The sequence below is a fragment of the Pelophylax lessonae genome (assembly GCF_965119305.1).
Source record: "Pelophylax lessonae genome assembly, chromosome: 2".
Lineage (NCBI taxonomy): Eukaryota > Metazoa > Chordata > Amphibia > Anura > Ranidae > Pelophylax > Pelophylax lessonae.
The window spans coordinates 632,958,726-632,976,170 of record NC_138769.1 but is presented as its reverse complement, the minus strand read 5'-3'; the positions used below and the strand labels follow the sequence as shown (position 1 = coordinate 632,976,170).

The 17,445-nt window shown below is 47.3% G+C and overlaps 1 protein-coding gene across 3 annotated transcripts in view; it reads right to left on the bottom strand.

Annotated features, from left to right (window-relative positions):
• Positions 1-17,445, bottom strand: part of MTUS2 (microtubule associated scaffold protein 2) — a 991,417-nt gene that overhangs the window by 7,790 nt on the left and 966,182 nt on the right. For all 3 annotated transcript variants that reach the window (XM_082247669.1, XM_082247668.1, XM_082247670.1), the window contains 2 exons: positions 3,484-3,603; positions 1,561-1,658 (listed from right to left, as the gene is read on the bottom strand). In XM_082247669.1, coding sequence (XP_082103795.1) covers positions 1,561-1,658; positions 3,484-3,603 — 218 coding nt within the window. The remainder of the gene's footprint in view (positions 1-1,560; positions 1,659-3,483; positions 3,604-17,445) is intronic.

Genomic DNA, 17,445 nt, shown 5'->3' with positions numbered 1-17,445 from the left:
AAACGTGGTGTTTTTGGTGCCCGTGTGCATCACACACAAGGGTATATTATTTTACTGAAGGGAAGACTTCACTGTCTAGAATATATCAAAGACTGGTTGTATTTCGTTTGGGCTGTTGTGGTTTATAAAATTTAAGGTGAAACCCTAGTAGTAAAACGTATCTCTGAATTAACCACCCAAATAGTATCAAATGAAAGTTTTTTTGTGCCCCAAATACATTTTTGATGGCTTTTTTTCTTCTCCTTCCTGTGTTTCTAGATCTTCCTCTCTGAACTTTCACAGTAGTGTGTCTCGTGTGTGGCAGTAGGCGCTGCTGGTGCTATCCTGGCAGAGTGTGCTCAGTAGAGTCAGCTCCCCTGTGTGCACTTTTGCGCTGTTTTCGGCTGGCGCAAAGAGTGGCAAAAAGAGTCCTTTTTGTGTTTTGACCCTGCGCCTACACAAAACAATACTGTGTATGTGCTCAACAAAGTGGTCACAGTGCATGTTCCAGGCAAAGTGGAGATAGTGGCCCCATATTGTAAATGCGCCAGCCAAGAACAAGTCAAGACTGCACACAGGAGAGCTGCCCCCCACTGTGTACATGGCAGCAGGACAGCATCAAATGACTTACATTACAAGCATCCCAGAAAAAATAAGAGGCAGCAGGAATGTGCCCATCCAGGGGGGACTCCAGAGAGACACATCATGCCAGGGGGGCATCCTATAGATGAAAAAACACCATACTGCTTCTAAAGTATTGGCGTGCCAAGGTATGTAGCTACATTTATTCTTTGATTTTTACGAGGAGGGTTTAATATCACTAAGGGGTCTATTTCTAGAGCATTTGTTGAATGAATGTGAGAAGTATTTGTGCAAGCTAAAATTTCCCCATATTTGTTCTAATGTAAAGTGCTGCACAGACTGTTGGCACTATCTACTGTAAACTCTGAATAATAATAATAATGATAAAATAATAATAATACATTCCTTTATCATCAGCTCCATCTAGTGGGCACAATGAAGTATTTTTATTTTGATTGTGGTATTTCAGAGAACTATACCATAGTTGGCCACTAGATGGAACTGATGACAAAGGTATTCATCTATTTGAAAAAATACAGGGAAATTTCATTCAGTGTACAGGAATGCTTGACATTCATGCAATAAAAGTGTTATAAATACACCCCTAAGTGTTTTATGTTACTTTTGTTATGTTTTTTTTTTTCCAATAGGATCATATATACAAGGATATCTTGTTTTTACTAATATTTATACAAGATCACAGTGGATGTGTTCAGAAGTGTGCTTAATACTTTTGTTTTATGTGGACAGATTCCAGTGTACAGACTAAACTCTGATTTCTTTATGGTTCATTACAAGTTATTACATACACATTTCTGCAGTTTCTATACAGATGTTATATTAAAAAAGTTTTAGGGTTTTGGTGCCTTTGGAACTGGACTTAATTCTTGAGGTCAAGCCTCCCCAAGGATCTATGAATTACAGCGTCACTTGATTCTTATGCACCTATTTATGTCTCTTTATAATCCTGAGACATTAGTACCAACATCTTTCACTGACCTGGTGACTGCAACGTTCTTGTCTATCCGGACTTTCATATCTTCATTCTGCTGTTGGAGAACCTGAATCCTCTCCTCCAAGATAACATTAATTTCAGCCTTAAAAAAAGAAAATGCATTTTTTTCAGAATAATTATACAGATAAAAACATTTTTTTGCAGACCACGCAAAAACTGTTTTTTTTTTTACAGTGCAATTTGAATAACTATATATGGCATATGAAGTGATTGCTGTACTGCCTCCACCCCTCTGAAACTCCTCTTCTCAACACCTCTAAAATTCAGAAGGTAGGCCCTGTGAATCCTGTGACTATTCACAGGGCATAGTGAATATGGGTCTCAGAATTCAAGGAAGTAAATATGTGGGATTCATTATAAAATAGGTTTACAAATGTTAAGATCATTCCGATTAGTGGGAGTAGGCTGCAAATAACTGAAATTTAATGTAAAAGGTAATATACTAATTTTAAAATTGATCACAGATAGATATGCTTTAATTGTTTGCTTGGGACAAAAGGTTACTGGATTCCAAGCAACCATATCTGTAGACACTTGTTTTTTCAACGGTGTGGTGAAAGCATATGGTAACATAAACTGGGACCTGTAAAGAGTGTGAGCAGTATACAGTGGGGAAAATAATTATTTGATCCCCTGCAGAGATTGTAAGTTTGCCCACTTACAAAGAAATGAAGGGTCTATCATTTTTATTATAGGTGTATTTTTAATGATAGGGACAGAATATCAACCAAAAATCCAGAAAAAAAAAAACATGATATAAATGCTAATAAATTAAGTTGCAGTTCAGTGAGTAAAATAAGTGATTGAACTCCAAGCAAAACATGACCTAGTACGTGGTGGAGAAACCCTTGTTGGCAAGCACAGAGGTAAGACGTTTCTTTTAGTTAGTGACAAGGTTTGCACACATCTCAGGAGTGCAAAGGCTATATGCTGAGCACTGGTAAAGTCAAGGTATCCATGAGAAACAAAATTGGAGGATGACGAATAAACAAATAAAACTTGCTTCCATAAAAAGCATGAAGTAACATTTATTGTGTGGTTTTAAATAAAGCACACAGTCTAGATAAAATCACAGTCATGTTTGAACAACACAGTCTAATTTAAAAGGTAAAAGCCCAAGTCTTATTCAACCTTAAACACTGAATGGAGGGCCCAGCATTTGTGATGGAAACAGGCTCAAGGTTCACATAACAGCCAGAAGACTCGCTGGGGTTAGCTGTTGGCGTACCGCAGGAAAGGCACACATCAGTGTGGTGTGTAGTAAGGCTAGAGCCCACCAAGAAGATGGCCGCTCACAGGATGGAGACAATAATAGGGCAGGGCACGACCCGTGCCAGAGGAGCTGAGGTAGTTACTGTTAGGCCCTGTTCACACCTGAGTGATGCTGACACATCGTGTTTTTACCATGTTTTCTGTGTATTTTTATAGTGCGTTTTTGGAGTGGCAACATTCCTTTGAATGGGCCTCCCTCCCCTCCAAAGACGAGCTAAAGAAGTTCATGTATTCAATTTTGGCACTGAGCAAAGCATGTTTTGCAACAGGCATTTTTTGCGTGTTTTTTGCACGGCAAAATGTGCAACTGCTACATTTGGGGTGCTGTTAAAAAACAACAGCACCGCAAGCGCATTGCGCATTTTAGCACACATTGCAGAATTGCGTGTTTCTACACGCCTTTCTGCTACACCCAGATGTGAACAAGGCCTTATATAGACAGTAGATGCTGGCGGTATTTTTAGTATACATTACAATACTGGTAATGCTGGGGTCAGTTTGTTTTTTCTTGCTCCTGAAGACATTGCTGGTTTTTGATGAAACGCGTAGGGCGGGACTCCTTGTTTATAGCCAGCTTCTGCAAATAAGTGAGAGTGTCAGGAAAGAGAAGAAAAAGTATAAATTCTTTCACTCACCAGTTTTTCAAGCTCCATGATCCTCTTTTCCTGCTGATGGATTAACTGATTTTTCATTTCTAATACTTGTTTCACACTGGCCAGGTCTTCATCTAAGTGTTGATAGGGGGCAAGAGCAATCTGCAACACAAATGTTACAACTGATATAAAAAAGAAACTCTGCTTAACACTGTCTGTATCTAAAACTGGCAACATAACATAACCGCAGTGTCGTATTAGAAAATCAGCCTATACCTCTAACAGTCCTAACACATGTGAATACATTTAATTTAGCAGCTGCTTTGGTCACTCCTCTTTAGTCATAGCTGAGGAGGGCACTGACACAACATGACACCCCCTGACTCACCTCTCAGAAGAGGATACAACATTAAAGTACATTTTTTTCCTCTTATTTAATATAAAAAAGAGGTTTGTACTTCCCTTCACTGTGCAAGTGGCCATGAACCTCTTCTTTTGTGATTTCCTGCTGTGCACTCTCCGCTCTGTCTGTTCTGCGCGTGGCCCCAAAGCAAGCTGTGTGCTATGGGGGACACACGTGTACCTGTGCTCCTGAGTTGGGTTGTGCGCATCCTTAGACACACACAGGGAGTCTTGGCTTTGACCTCCTCATTAGGGATGATCGAACTTTTGAAAAGTTCGGTTCGACCAGAACACCCGAACTTCACGAAAGTTCGGTTCGGATTTCAGAACCCCATTGAAATCAATGGGACCCGAACTTCTGTAATCAAAAAACACCATTTTTAAGCCCTAAAACCCAATAAATGCCCCTAAAAAGTGCCTAGGGTTCTGGGTCATGCCCCAGGGACTATTAATCACACAAAAAAAAGTTCTTAAAAATTGTCGTTTTTGATAGATAGCTAATTATTGAAAAAATTAAAAAAAAAAAAAAAAAAAGAGATTTCTTTGGATTTAGTGTCTGGGGGGTCTAAAAGGTGTACCTGTGAAGTTTCAGCTCTGTAGCATGTCCAGAACCAGAATTACAGCATAACAAACCTTCAAAAATGACTTTTTTGCTTAACCGCACCTTTCTTTTGCTCCTAATCAACGGCTCAGCCAATGTGTATGATGGGGACATAATGCAGTGCACTGGGAACAAGATTAGAGGTTTTTTTGGAAAAAGGTGCTGTCTCTTTAAATGTGCATATAATTAACGGGTGTATTTCCACAATGGGGCTTTTATTACCAAATGTTTCAAGAAGTCCAAAGATGTATGTAATTGCACTTTATTTCATGTAAAATGGTGTTTGGTGCACTTTAACTTGAAATCTCACAAGAAACAGACATATATGCACGGATACATTGAGGGTTAGGGGTAGGGGCCACAATGTAGTGCAGAGTGAACAAGATTAGAGATGTTTTGGATGAATACTGTTGTCTCTTGACTTTGAATAGAAGTAAAGGATGCTTAAAAATTGGGCATTTGGTGGTGCGGACGATGCCTTGACACCATATCCCTATGAAAGTGCTGGTAATGAAAGCAATAATTGCCTTTGTAAGGAAAAAAATTACAATGATATGCATCTGTGTGACAGGTGCGCAAAAATTGTTGTTTGGGTGTTGGCGGAGCCATACCACTGTAAGCCCAAAGAGCTGGTGTTGAAGAAGGCGTAAAAATTATGAAGGTGTGCACCTGTGGAACAGGTGCGCAAACATGGTAGTTTTGGTGTTGGCGGAGCCTCCCCACCATAACCCCAAAGAGCTGGCTTTGAAGGAGGCCCAAAAATTGTAAAGGTGTGCACCTGTGGAACAGGTTCGCAAACATGGTAGTTTTTGTTTAGCATAGCCTCCCCACCTTAACCCCAAAGAGCTGGTGTTGAAGGAGGCCCAAAAATTGTAAAGGTGTGCACCTGTGGAACAGGTGCGCAAACATTGTAGTTTTTGTTTTAGCATAGCCTCCCCACCTTAACCCCAAAGAGCTGGCGTTGAAGGAGGCCCAAAAATTGTAAAGGTGTGCACCTGTGGAACAGGTGCGCAAACATTGTAGTTTTTGTTTTAGCATAGCCTCCCCACCTTAACCCCAAAGAGCTGGTGTTGAAGGAGGCCCAAAAATTGTAAAGGTGTGCACCTGTGGAACAGGTGCGCAAACATTGTCGTTTTTGTTTTAGCATAGCCTCCCCACCTTAACCCCAAAGAGCTGGTGTTGAAGGAGGCCCAAAAATTGTAAAGGTGTGCACCTGTGGAACAGGTGCGCAAACATTGTCGTTTTTGTTTTAGCATAGCCTCCCCACCTTAACCCCAAAGAGCTGGTGTTGAAGGAGGCCCAAAAATTGTAAAGGTGTGCACCTGTGGAACAGGTGCGCAAACATTGTCGTTTTTGTTTTAGCATAGCCTCCCCACCTTAACCCCAAAGAGCTGGTGTTGAAGGAGGCCCAAAAATTGTAAAGGTGTGCACCTGTGGAACAGGTGCGCAAACATTGTCGTTTTTGTTTTAGCATAGCCTCCCCACCTTAACCCCAAAGAGCTGGTGTTGAAGGAGGCCCAAAAATTGTAAAGGTGTGCACCTGTGGAACAGGTGCGCAAACATTGTCGTTTTTGTTTTAGTATAGCCTCCCCACCTTAACCCCAAAGAGCTGGTGTTGAAGGAGGCCCAAAAATTGTAAAGGTGTGCACCTGTGGAACAGGTGCGCAAACATTGTCGTTTTTGTTTTAGCATAGCCTCCCCACCTTAACCCCAAAGAGCTGGTGTTGAAGGAGGCCCAAAAATTGTAAAGGTGTGCACCTGTGGAACAGGTGCGCAAACATTGTCGTTTTTGTTTTAGCATAGCCTCCCCACCTTAACCCCAAAGAGCTGGTGTTGAAGGAGGCCCAAAAATTGTAAAGGTGTGCACCTGTGGAACAGGTGCGCAAACATTGTCGTTTTTGTTTTAGCATAGCCTCCCCACCTTAACCCCAAAGAGCTGGTGTTGAAGGAGGCCCAAAAATTGTAAAGGTGTGCACCTGTGGAACAGGTGCGCAAACATTGTCGTTTTTGTTTTAGCATAGCCTCCCCACCTTAACCCCAAAGAGCTGGTGTTGAAGGAGGCCCAAAAATTGTAAAGGTGTGCACCTGTGGAACAGGTGCGCAAACATTGTCGTTTTTGTTTTAGTATAGCCTCCCCACCTTAACCCCAAAGAGCTGGTGTTGAAGGAGGCCCAAAAATTGTAAAGGTGTGCACCTGTGGAACAGGTGCGCAAACATTGTCGTTTTTGTTTTAGCATAGCCTCCCCACCTTAACCCCAAAGAGCTGGTGTTGAAGGAGGCCCAAAAATTGTAAAGGTGTGCACCTGTGGAACAGGTGCGCAAACATTGTCGTTTTTGTTTTAGCATAGCCTCCCCACCTTAACCCCAAAGAGCTGGTGTTGAAGGAGGCCCAAAAATTGTAAAGGTGTGCACCTGTGGAACAGGTGCGCAAACATTGTCGTTTTTGTCATAACCAAAATGAGGTTCTGTGAACGTAAAGAGAATGAGAGGAGGGTTTGAGGGTGGCACCATGGTCCAGGCTTAAACTGAGGCTCAACTGCCACATCACAACGATAGCCTAGTCTACAAGGTCTGCATCAGGTGCATCAAAGCTTGATATCCACGACTGATTCATCTTAATGAATGTCAAACGGTCGACTGAGTCGGTGGAGAGTCTAGTTCGATGGTCTGTGACGAATCCTCCTGCTGCGCTGAATGCCCGTTCCGATAGGACACTGGAAGCAGGGCAGGCCAACAACTCCATGGCATACTGGGCCAGTTCTGGCCAGTGGTCTAATCTTAAGACCCAGTATGCCAGTGGATCGGATTCGTCACATGAAAAGCCCTCTGTGTCACTTTGTGCCCTCACGTAATCGTCCACCATGTGATGCAGACGGTGTCGATGCGATGTGGCAGCTGAGAGGCCTGGGCGGTGAGGACTAAAAAAAGACCGAAAGGCATCCGTCAACCGCACGCCTTCTCCAACGCTCCTCTCGTGACCACCAGTAGAATCCATGGTAGGTTGTCCCCGCCCCTGCACCCTACGGGAGTCGGGGAACATGTTCACCAGATTTCTCTTGAGACTGTCCTCAAGGGATTTGATCCTGTGGACTCTATGGGTGGATGGGAAAAGCTCAGAGACTTTATACTTGTACCGGGGGTCAAGTAGGGTGGCCAACCAATAGTGGTTAGTCTCTTTAATGGCCTTGATTCTGGGGTCCTTTCGCAGGCTCTGGAGCATGATGTTTCCCATGCGTCGCAAATTAGCGAAGGCCTGAGAAGCTGACTCCTCGGGGTCACTCATAACGACATTATCTTCAACGGGCTCCTCCTCCTCCCAGCCACGTACTACTCCAAAGTGTCCCGAGGGAGTCAAACTAGGCCTTGCAGATTGCCGCATGTCTTCCTCCTCCTCCTCCTCAAACCCTGCAAAAGTTCCCGCAGAATCGTCCTCCTCCTCCTCTTCCACCCCTGGATCCTGCTCGGGCCTCTGGGAGCTAGGCATAATGGGGTCAGAATTCTCAGGATAAAGGGGGCCTTGAGAGGCAAGGAAGTCCTCCTCTTCCTCCTGCTGCTCTGCCTCCAGTGCCCTGTCCATAATGCCACGCAGAGTGTGCTCCAACAAAAACAGTACCGGTAGGGTGTCACTGATGCATGCGCTGTCCCGGCTGACCATCCTTGTGGCCTCCTCAAATGGCGAGAGGACAGCGCATGCATCCTTAATCAAAAGCCACTGCCGTGGTGAAAAGAAGCCCAGGCGCGCAGAGCCAGTGCTGGTGCCGTACTCGCATAGGTATTCATTGAGGGCCCTCTGCTGCGTGTACAGGCGCTGCAGCATAGCCAAGGTGGAGTTCCAGCGGGTGGGCATGTCACAGATGAGGCGGTGTACCGGCAGGTGAAACTCGCGCTGCACTTCGGCCAAACATGCAGTGGCACTGTACGACCGCCTGAAGTGACTGCACACCCTTCTTGCCATCCTTAGCACATCCTGCATTCCCGGGTACGAGTTCAAAAACCGCTGTACCACGAGATTCAGGACATGCGCCAGGCATGGCACATGGGTTAACTTTCCCTGACGAAGGGCGGCCAGGAGGTTTGACCCATTATCAGTAACCACCATCCCTGGCTGCAGCTGGCGTGGTGTCAACCACCTCTGGGCCTGTGCTTGCAGAGCCCCAAGAATCTGAGGGGCAGTGTGCTGCCTGTCCCCTAGACACACAAGCTGCAGCACTGCGTGACACCTTTTGGCCTGAGACATAGAATAGCCCTTTGAACGTTTACGTGGTATCTCATCATATTCAAAGGACCATTCTGCAGAGGAGGGCATGGAGGAGGTAGAGGAGGAGGAGCAGGAGGGGGTAGAAGTGATCGATCTACCCGGATCAGCGACACCACCAGCTGTTTGCAGACGTGGGGGCAACACTGGCTGCAGCACCGAGCCCTGGCTACAATCCCTTCCACTGGCAAGCAGTGTCACCCAGTGAGCAGTGACAGAAATGTACCGTCCCTGCCCATGTTTGCTTGACCAAGTGTCAGCCATCAAGTGTATCTTACGGCTGACTGACTTGGCCAGGGACGACACTACATTGCCTTCCACATGTTGGTATAGGGATGGCAGGGCCTTACGGGAAAAGTAATGCCGACTTGGCACCTGCCACTGTGGAACTGCACATTTTGCGAAGTCACGGAAGGGAGCAGACTCTACCAGGTTAAATGGTAATAGTTGCAGAGCCAGTAGTTTAGCCAAACTACTGTTTAGACGCTGGGCATGTGGGTGGCGGGGAGTATACATTTTTTTTCGTTCCAGCATGTGTGGAATCGAAATTTGGCGTCTAGATGATACAGCTGGTGGTGTGCTGGAGGTAGATGCGACACTGCCTGCTATATCATCATCCCTGCCAGTGGAGGCTGCCAACAGGTGACGAGTGACTATAGCAGGGCCAGGAACAGACTGATGTGCAGGTGGAGCAGGTGGAGCAGATGGAGCATGAGGAGGAGCGCGAGGAGAACTAGGAGGCCGACTGACCAATCTTTGGCCCTTTTGTGGGTTCTTTAAATGCTCCTGCCAACGGGCCGAGTGGTGGGTTGTCAAATGCCTGTTTAGGCAGCTTGTACCCAGGTGGTTGACATTTTTGCCACGTTTTATACCCTTCTTACAAATCTTGCAGATCGCAACTGTTTTATCTGCATGGGATGTCTCAAAAAAGGCCCAGCAAGATGAGGTGTGTATAGTGGCCCGGGAGACAACAGGTGCGGCCTTAGATGGAGTAGGCCGTCTGCTCTCCCCTCTTGCTTGCTCTGCCTCCTCCTCAACCTCAGACCCAACATCTGACTCCATCAAAGACTGAGCATCAGGCCTGGCCTGGGAGACAACAGGTGCGGCCTTAGATGGAGCGGGCCGTCTGCTCTCCCCTCTTGTTTGCTCTGCCTCCTCCTCAACCTCAGACCCAACATCTGATTCTATCAAAGACTGAGCATCAGGCCTGGCCTGGGAGACAACAGGTGCGGCCTTAGATGGAGCGGGCCGTCTGCTCTCCCCTCTTGTTTGCTCTGCCTCCTCCTCAAACTCAGACCCAACATCAGACTCCATAAAGGACTGAGCATCAGGCTGGAGTAGATGGCCGACACTGTGGTCAAACAGCTCAGCTGACTCCTCTGCCATGTCTGAAATTGGGTCTAAGGGAGGACATGAGGTGGACATGGACTCATCTGTATTTGTTCTGACAACTGCAGAAGACTGACCACTTTTCTCTGCCTGGGTCACTGTAGTTGCAGATGATGCCGATGATGAGGGTTTGTTCATATAGTCCATAACCTCCTGTACATACTGTGGACGTATAGCTTGGCCACTGCCGGAGAACAATCCAAATGGTGGCCTGGCTGAGGACTGACCACCACGTCCACCCCTGCCTCTAGACACCCTAGAAGCTGTGCCCCTTTCCGCAGCAGGGCCACGTATGCCTTTTCTTGGTCTACCAGGCATATTTCTCAATGATGCGTTGGCAACTGTGTGCGGTGAAAAACGCACACTGCTATGCGACCCACAGTTGTCGCTGGATACAGCACAGCAGTTGCGGTTCACGCACAGTAGCAAAGCCTTTTGCACAGTGGACCTAACGCTTTGAACAACAGGCGTTAGGTTGTCACTGATGCGTTGGCAACTGTGTGCGGTGAAAAACGCACACTGCTATGCGACCCACAGTTGTCGCTGGATACAGCACAGCAGTTGCGTGTCACGCACAGTTGCAAAGGCTTTTGTACAGTGCACCTAACGCTTTGAACAACAGGCGTTAAGTTGTCACTGATGCGTTGGCAACTGTGTGCGGTGAAAAACGCACACTGCTATGCGACCCACAGTTGTCGCTGGATACAGCACAGCAGTTGCGGTTCACGCACAGTAGCAAAGCCTTTTGCACAGTGGACCTAACGCTTTGAACAACAGGCGTTAGGTTGTCACTGATGCGTTGGCAACTGTGTGCGGTGAAAAACGCACACTGCTATGCGACCCACAGTTGTCGCTGGATACAGCACAGCAGTTGCGTGTCACGCACAGTTGCAAAGGCTTTTGTACAGTGCACCTAACGCTTTGAACAACAGGCGTTAAGTTGTCACTGATGCGTTGGCAACTGTGTGCGGTGAAAAACGCACACTGCTATGCGACCCACAGTTGTCGCTGGATACAGCACAGCAGTTGCGGTTCACGCACAGTAGCAAAGCCTTTTGCACAGTGGACCTAACGCTTTGAACAACAGGCGTTAGGTTGTCACTGATGCGTTGGCAACTGTGTGCGGTGAAAAACGCACACTGCTATGCGACCCACAGTTGTCGCTGGATACAGCACAGCAGTTGCGTGTCACGCACAGTTGCAAAGGCTTTTGTACAGTGCACCTAACGCTTTGAACAACAGGCGTTAAGTTGTCACTGATGCGTTGGCAACTGTGTGCGGTGAAAAACGCACACTGCTATGCGACCCACAGTTGTCGCTGGATACAGCACAGCAGTTGCGGTTCACGCACAGTAGCAAAGCCTTTTGCACAGTGGACCTAACGCTTTGAACAACAGGCGTTAGGTTGTCACTGATGCGTTGGCAACTGTGTGCGGTGAAAAACGCACACTGCTATGCGACCCACAGTTGTCGCTGGATACAGCACAGCAGTTGCGTGTCACGCACAGTTGCAAAGGCTTTTGTACAGTGCACCTAACGCTTTGAACAACAGGCGTTAAGTTGTCACTGTATTTTGCTGCCTAGCAAGCACGTATACCTGCTGTGATAGAGCAGCACTGTGCCACGTGCTCACTAAACAGAACCCTCACACTTTCCCTATAGAAACTAAATTTTCAAATCTAACTAATGTAGTACAAAGTTCCCTAACTACACTAGATATCCCTTTCCACTAAATAGAAAGCTCCATACAGCAGAAGACTGACACTGTCCCTTAAGTTTTTTTTTTTTTTTTTTAACTCTAAGAACCAGCACAATCGCTGTATCTAACTACACTGGCTGTAAGCTAAATACAATTCTGCTATATGGAGCTTTAGAACCACTCGATATGTAGGAAATGTAGTGTAGCAAGCAGGAGTCAGACAGAACTGCTTCAACTCTCTTCAACAGGCTCTGGATAACTGTGCTAGGGGTTAGGCGGGGCCATCTTATATAGTGTGGGGCGTATTCACTCCTGATTGGCCTCTGGTCCCCGTAGTCACTCCAATCACGTTCCTAGGAGACTCCTGCCCCCTCATTGGCTTTTGCAGACGTTTCTGGGCCAATCACGGGCTTTTGAAGCCCAGTTCCTGTCCCAGTGCATTTTGGGCGGTTCTGGTGGCCGCATACCGAACTTTTGCCGCAAAAAGTTCGGTATTCGGCCGAATATCGAACATCCAATGTTCGGGTCGAACCGATGGTCGACCCGAACCGTTCGATCATCCCTACTCCTCATAGGATGTGATTAATAGGGATGATCGAACTTTTGAAAAGTTCGGTTCGACCAGAACACCCGAACTTCACGAAAGTTCGGTTCGGATTTCAGAACCCCATTGAAATCAATGGGACCCGAACTTCTGTAATCAAAAAACACCATTTTTAAGCCCTAAAACCCAATAAATGCCCCTAAAAAGTGCCTAGGGTTCTGGGTCATGCCCCAGGGACTATTAATCACACAAAAAAAAGTTCTTAAAAATTGTCGTTTTTGATAGATAGCCAATTATTGAAAAAATTAAAAAAAAAAAAAAAAAAAGAGATTTCTTTGGATTTAGTGTCTGGGGGGTCTAAAAGGTGTACCTGTGAAGTTTCAGCTCTGTAGCATGTCCAGAACCAGAATTACAGCATACCAAACCTTCAAAAATGACTTTTTTGCTTAACCGCACCTTTCTTTTGCTCCTAATCAACGGCTCAGCCAATGTGTATGATGGGGACATAATGCAGTGCACTGGGAACAAGATTAGAGGTTTTTTTGGAAAAAGGTGCTGTCTCTTTAAATGTGCATATAATTAACGGGTGTATTTCCACAATGGGGCTTTTATTACCAAATGTTTCAAGAAGTCCAAAGATGTAATTGCACTTTATTTCATGTAAAATGGTGTTTGGTGCACTTTAACTTGAAATCTCACAAGAAACAGACATATATGCACGGATACATTGAGGGTTAGGGGTAGGGGCCACAATGTAGTGCAGAGTGAACAAGATTAGAGATGTTTTGGATGAATACTGTTGTCTCTTGACTTTGAATAGAAGTAAAGGATGCTTAAAAATTGGGCATTTGGTGGTGCGGACGATGCCTTGACACCATATCCCTATGAAAGTGCTGGTAATGAAAGCAATAATTGCCTTTGTAAGGAAAAAAATTACAATGATATGCATCTGTGTGACAGGTGCGCAAAAATTGTTGTTTGGGTGTTGGCGGAGCCATACCACTGTAAGCCCAAAGAGCTGGTGTTGAAGAAGGCGTAAAAATTATGAAGGTGTGCACCTGTGGAACAGGTGCGCAAACATGGTAGTTTTGGTGTTGGCGGAGCCTCCCCACCATAACCCCAAAGAGCTGGCTTTGAAGGGGGCCCAAAAATTGTAAAGGTGTGCACCTGTGGAACAGGTGCGCAAACATTGTCGTTTTTGTTTTAGCATAGCCTCCCCACCTTAACCCCAAAGAGCTGGTGTTGAAGGAGGCCCAAAAATTGTAAAGGTGTGCACCTGTGGAACAGGTGCGCAAACATTGTCGTTTTTGTTTTAGCATAGCCTCCCCACCTTAACCCCAAAGAGCTGGTGTTGAAGGAGGCCCAAAAATTGTAAAGGTGTGCACCTGTGGAACAGGTGCGCAAACATTGTCGTTTTTGTTTTAGCATAGCCTCCCCACCTTAACCCCAAAGAGCTGGTGTTGAAGGAGGCCCAAAAATTGTAAAGGTGTGCACCTGTGGAACAGGTGCGCAAACATTGTCGTTTTTGTTTTAGCATAGCCTCCCCACCTTAACCCCAAAGAGCTGGTGTTGAAGGAGGCCCAAAAATTGTAAAGGTGTGCACCTGTGGAACAGGTGCGCAAACATTGTCATTTTTGTTTTAGCATAGCCTCCCCACCTTAACCCCAAAGAGCTGGTGTTGAAGGAGGCCCAAAAATTGTAAAGGTGTGCACCTGTGGAACAGGTGCGCAAACATTGTCGTTTTTGTTTTAGCATAGCCTCCCCACCTTAACTCCAAAGAGCTGGTGTTGAAGGAGGCCCAAAAATTGTAAAGGTGTGCACCTGTGGAACAGGTGCGCAAACATTGTCGTTTTTGTTTTAGCATAGCCTCCCCACCTTAACCCCAAAGAGCTGGTGTTGAAGGAGGCCCAAAAATTGTAAAGGTGTGCACCTGTGGAACAGGTGCGCAAACATTGTCGTTTTTGTTTTAGTATAGCCTCCCCACCTTAACCCCAAAGAGCTGGTGTTGAAGGAGGCCCAAAAATTGTAAAGGTGTGCACCTGTGGAACAGGTGCGCAAACATTGTCGTTTTTGTTTTAGCATAGCCTCCCCACCTTAACCCCAAAGAGCTGGTGTTGAAGGAGGCCCAAAAATTGTAAAGGTGTGCACCTGTGGAACAGGTGCGCAAACATTGTCGTTTTTGTCATAACCAAAATGAGGTTCTGTGAACGTAAAGAGAATGAGAGGAGGGTTTGAGGGTGGCACCATGGTCCAGGCTTAAACTGAGGCTCAACTGCCACATCACAACGATAGCCTAGTCTACAAGGTCTGCATCAGGTGCATCAAAGCTTGATATCCACGACTGATTCATCTTAATGAATGTCAAACGGTCGACTGAGTCGGTGGAGAGTCTAGTTCGATGGTCTGTGATGAATCCTCCTGCTGCGCTGAATGCCCGTTCCGATAGGACACTGGAAGCAGGGCAGGCCAACAACTCCATGGCATACTGGGCCAGTTCTGGCCAGTGGTCTAATCTTAAGACCCAGTATGCCAGTGGATCGGATTCGTCACATGAAAAGCCCTCTGTGTCACTTTGTGCCCTCACGTAATCGTCCACCATGTGATGCAGACGGTGTCGATGCGATGTGGCAGCTGAGAGGCCTGGGCGGTGAGGACTAAAAAAAGACCGAAAGGCATCCGTCAACCGCACGCCTTCTCCAACGCTCCTCTCGTGACCACCAGTAGAATCCATGGTAGGTTGTCCCCGCCCCTGCACCCTACGGGAGTCGGGGAACATGTTCACCAGATTCCTCTTGAGACTGTCCTCAAGGGATTTGATCCTGTGGACTCTATGGGTGGATGGGAAAAGCTTCGAGACTTTACACTTGTACCGGGGGTCAAGTAGGGTGGCCAACCAATAGTGGTTAGTCTCTTTAATGGCCTTGATTCTGGGGTCCTTTCGCAGGCTCTGGAGCATGATGTTTCCCATGCGTCGCAAATTAGCGAAGGCCTGAGAAGCTGACTCCTCGGGGTCACTCATAACGACATTATCTTCAACGGGCTCCTCCTCCTCCCAGCCACGTACTACTCCAAAGTGTCCCGAGGGAGTCAAACTAGGCCTTGCAGATTGCCGCATGTCTTCCTCCTCCTCCTCCTCAAACCCTGCAAAAGTTCCCGCAGAATCGTCCTCCTCCTCCTCTTCCACCCCTGGATCCTGCTCGGGCCTCTGGGAGCTAGGCATAATGGGGTCAGGATTCTCAGGATAAAGGGGGCCTTGAGAGGCAAGGAAGTCCTCCTCTTCCTCCTGCTGCTCTGCCTCCAGTGCCCTGTCCATAATGCCACGCAGAGTGTGCTCCAACAAAAACAGTACCGGTAGGGTGTCACTGATGCATGCGCTGTCCCGGCTGACCATCCTTGTGGCCTCCTCAAATGGCGAGAGGACAGCGCATGCATCCTTAATCAAAAGCCACTGCCGTGGTGAAAAGAAGCCCAGGCGCGCAGAGCCAGTGCTGGTGCCGTACTCGCATAGGTATTCATTGAGGGCCCTCTGCTGCGTGTACAGGCGCTGCAGCATAGCCAAGGTGGAGTTCCAGCGGGTGGGCATGTCACAGATGAGGCGGTGTACCGGCAGGTGAAACTCGCGCTGCACTTCGGCCAAATGTGCAGTGGCACTGTACGACCGCCTGAAGTGACTGCACATCCTTCTTGCCATCCTTAGCACATCCTGCATTCCCGGGTACGAGTTCAAAAACCGCTGTACCACGAGATTCAGGACATGCGCCAGGCATGGCACATGGGTTAACTTTCCCTGACGAAGGGCGGCCAGGAGGTTTGACCCATTATCAGTAACCACCATCCCTGGCTGCAGCTGGCGTGGTGTCAACCACCTCTGGGCCTGTGCCTGCAGAGCCCCAAGAATCTGAGGGGCAGTGTGCTTCCTGTCCCCTAGACACACAAGCTGCAGCACTGCGTGACACCTTTTGGCCTGAGACATAGAATAGCCCTTTGAACGTTTACGTGGTATCTCATCATATTCAAAGGACCATTCTGCAGAGGAGGGCATGGAGGAGGTAGAGGAGGAGGAGCAGGAGGGGGTAGAAGTGATCGATCTACCCGGATCAGCGACACCACCAGCTGTTTGCAGACGTGGGGGCAACACTGGCTGCAGCACCGAGCCCTGGCTACAATCCCTTCCACTGGCAAGCAGTGTCACCCAGTGAGCAGTGACAGAAATGTACCGTCCCTGCCCATGTTTGCTTGACCAAGTGTCAGCCGTCAAGTGTATCTTACGGCTGACTGACTTGGCCAGGGACGACACTACATTGCCTTCCACATGTTGGTATAGGGATGGCAGGGCCTTACGGGAAAAGTAATGCCGACTTGGCACCTGCCACTGTGGAACTGCACATTTTGCGAAGTCACGGAAGGGAGCAGACTCTACCAGGTTAAATGGTAATAGTTGCAGAGCCAGTAGTTTAGCCAAACTACTGTTTAGACGCTGGGCATGTGGGTGGCGGGGAGTATACATTTTTTTTCGTTCCAGCATGTGTGGAATCGAAATTTGGCGTCTAGATGTTACAGCTGGTGGTGTGCTGGAGGTAGATGCGACACTGCCTGTTAAATATCATCATCCCTGCCAGTGGAGGCTGCCAACAGGTGACGAGTGACTATAGCAGGGCCAGGAACAGACTGATGTGCAGGTGGAGCAGGTGGAGCATGAGGAGGAGCGCGAGGAGAACTAGGAGGCCGACTGACCGATCTTTGGCCCTTTTGTGGGTTCTTTAAATGCTCCTGCCAACGGGCCGAGTGGTGGGTTGTCAAATGCCTGTTTAGGCAGCTTGTACCCAGGTGGTTGACATTTTTGCCACGTTTTATACCCTTCTTACAAATCTTGCAGATCGCAACTGTTTTATCTGCATGGGATGTCTCAAAAAAGGCCCAGCAAGATGAGGTGTGTATAGTGGCCCGGGAGACAACAGGTGCGGCCTTAGATGGAGTAGGCTGTCTGCTCTCCCCTCTTGCTTGCTCTGCCTCCTCCTCAACCTCAGACCCAACATCTGACTCCATCAAAGACTGAGCATCAGGCCTGGCCTGGGAGACAACAGGTGCGGCCTTAGATGGAGCGGGCCGTCTGC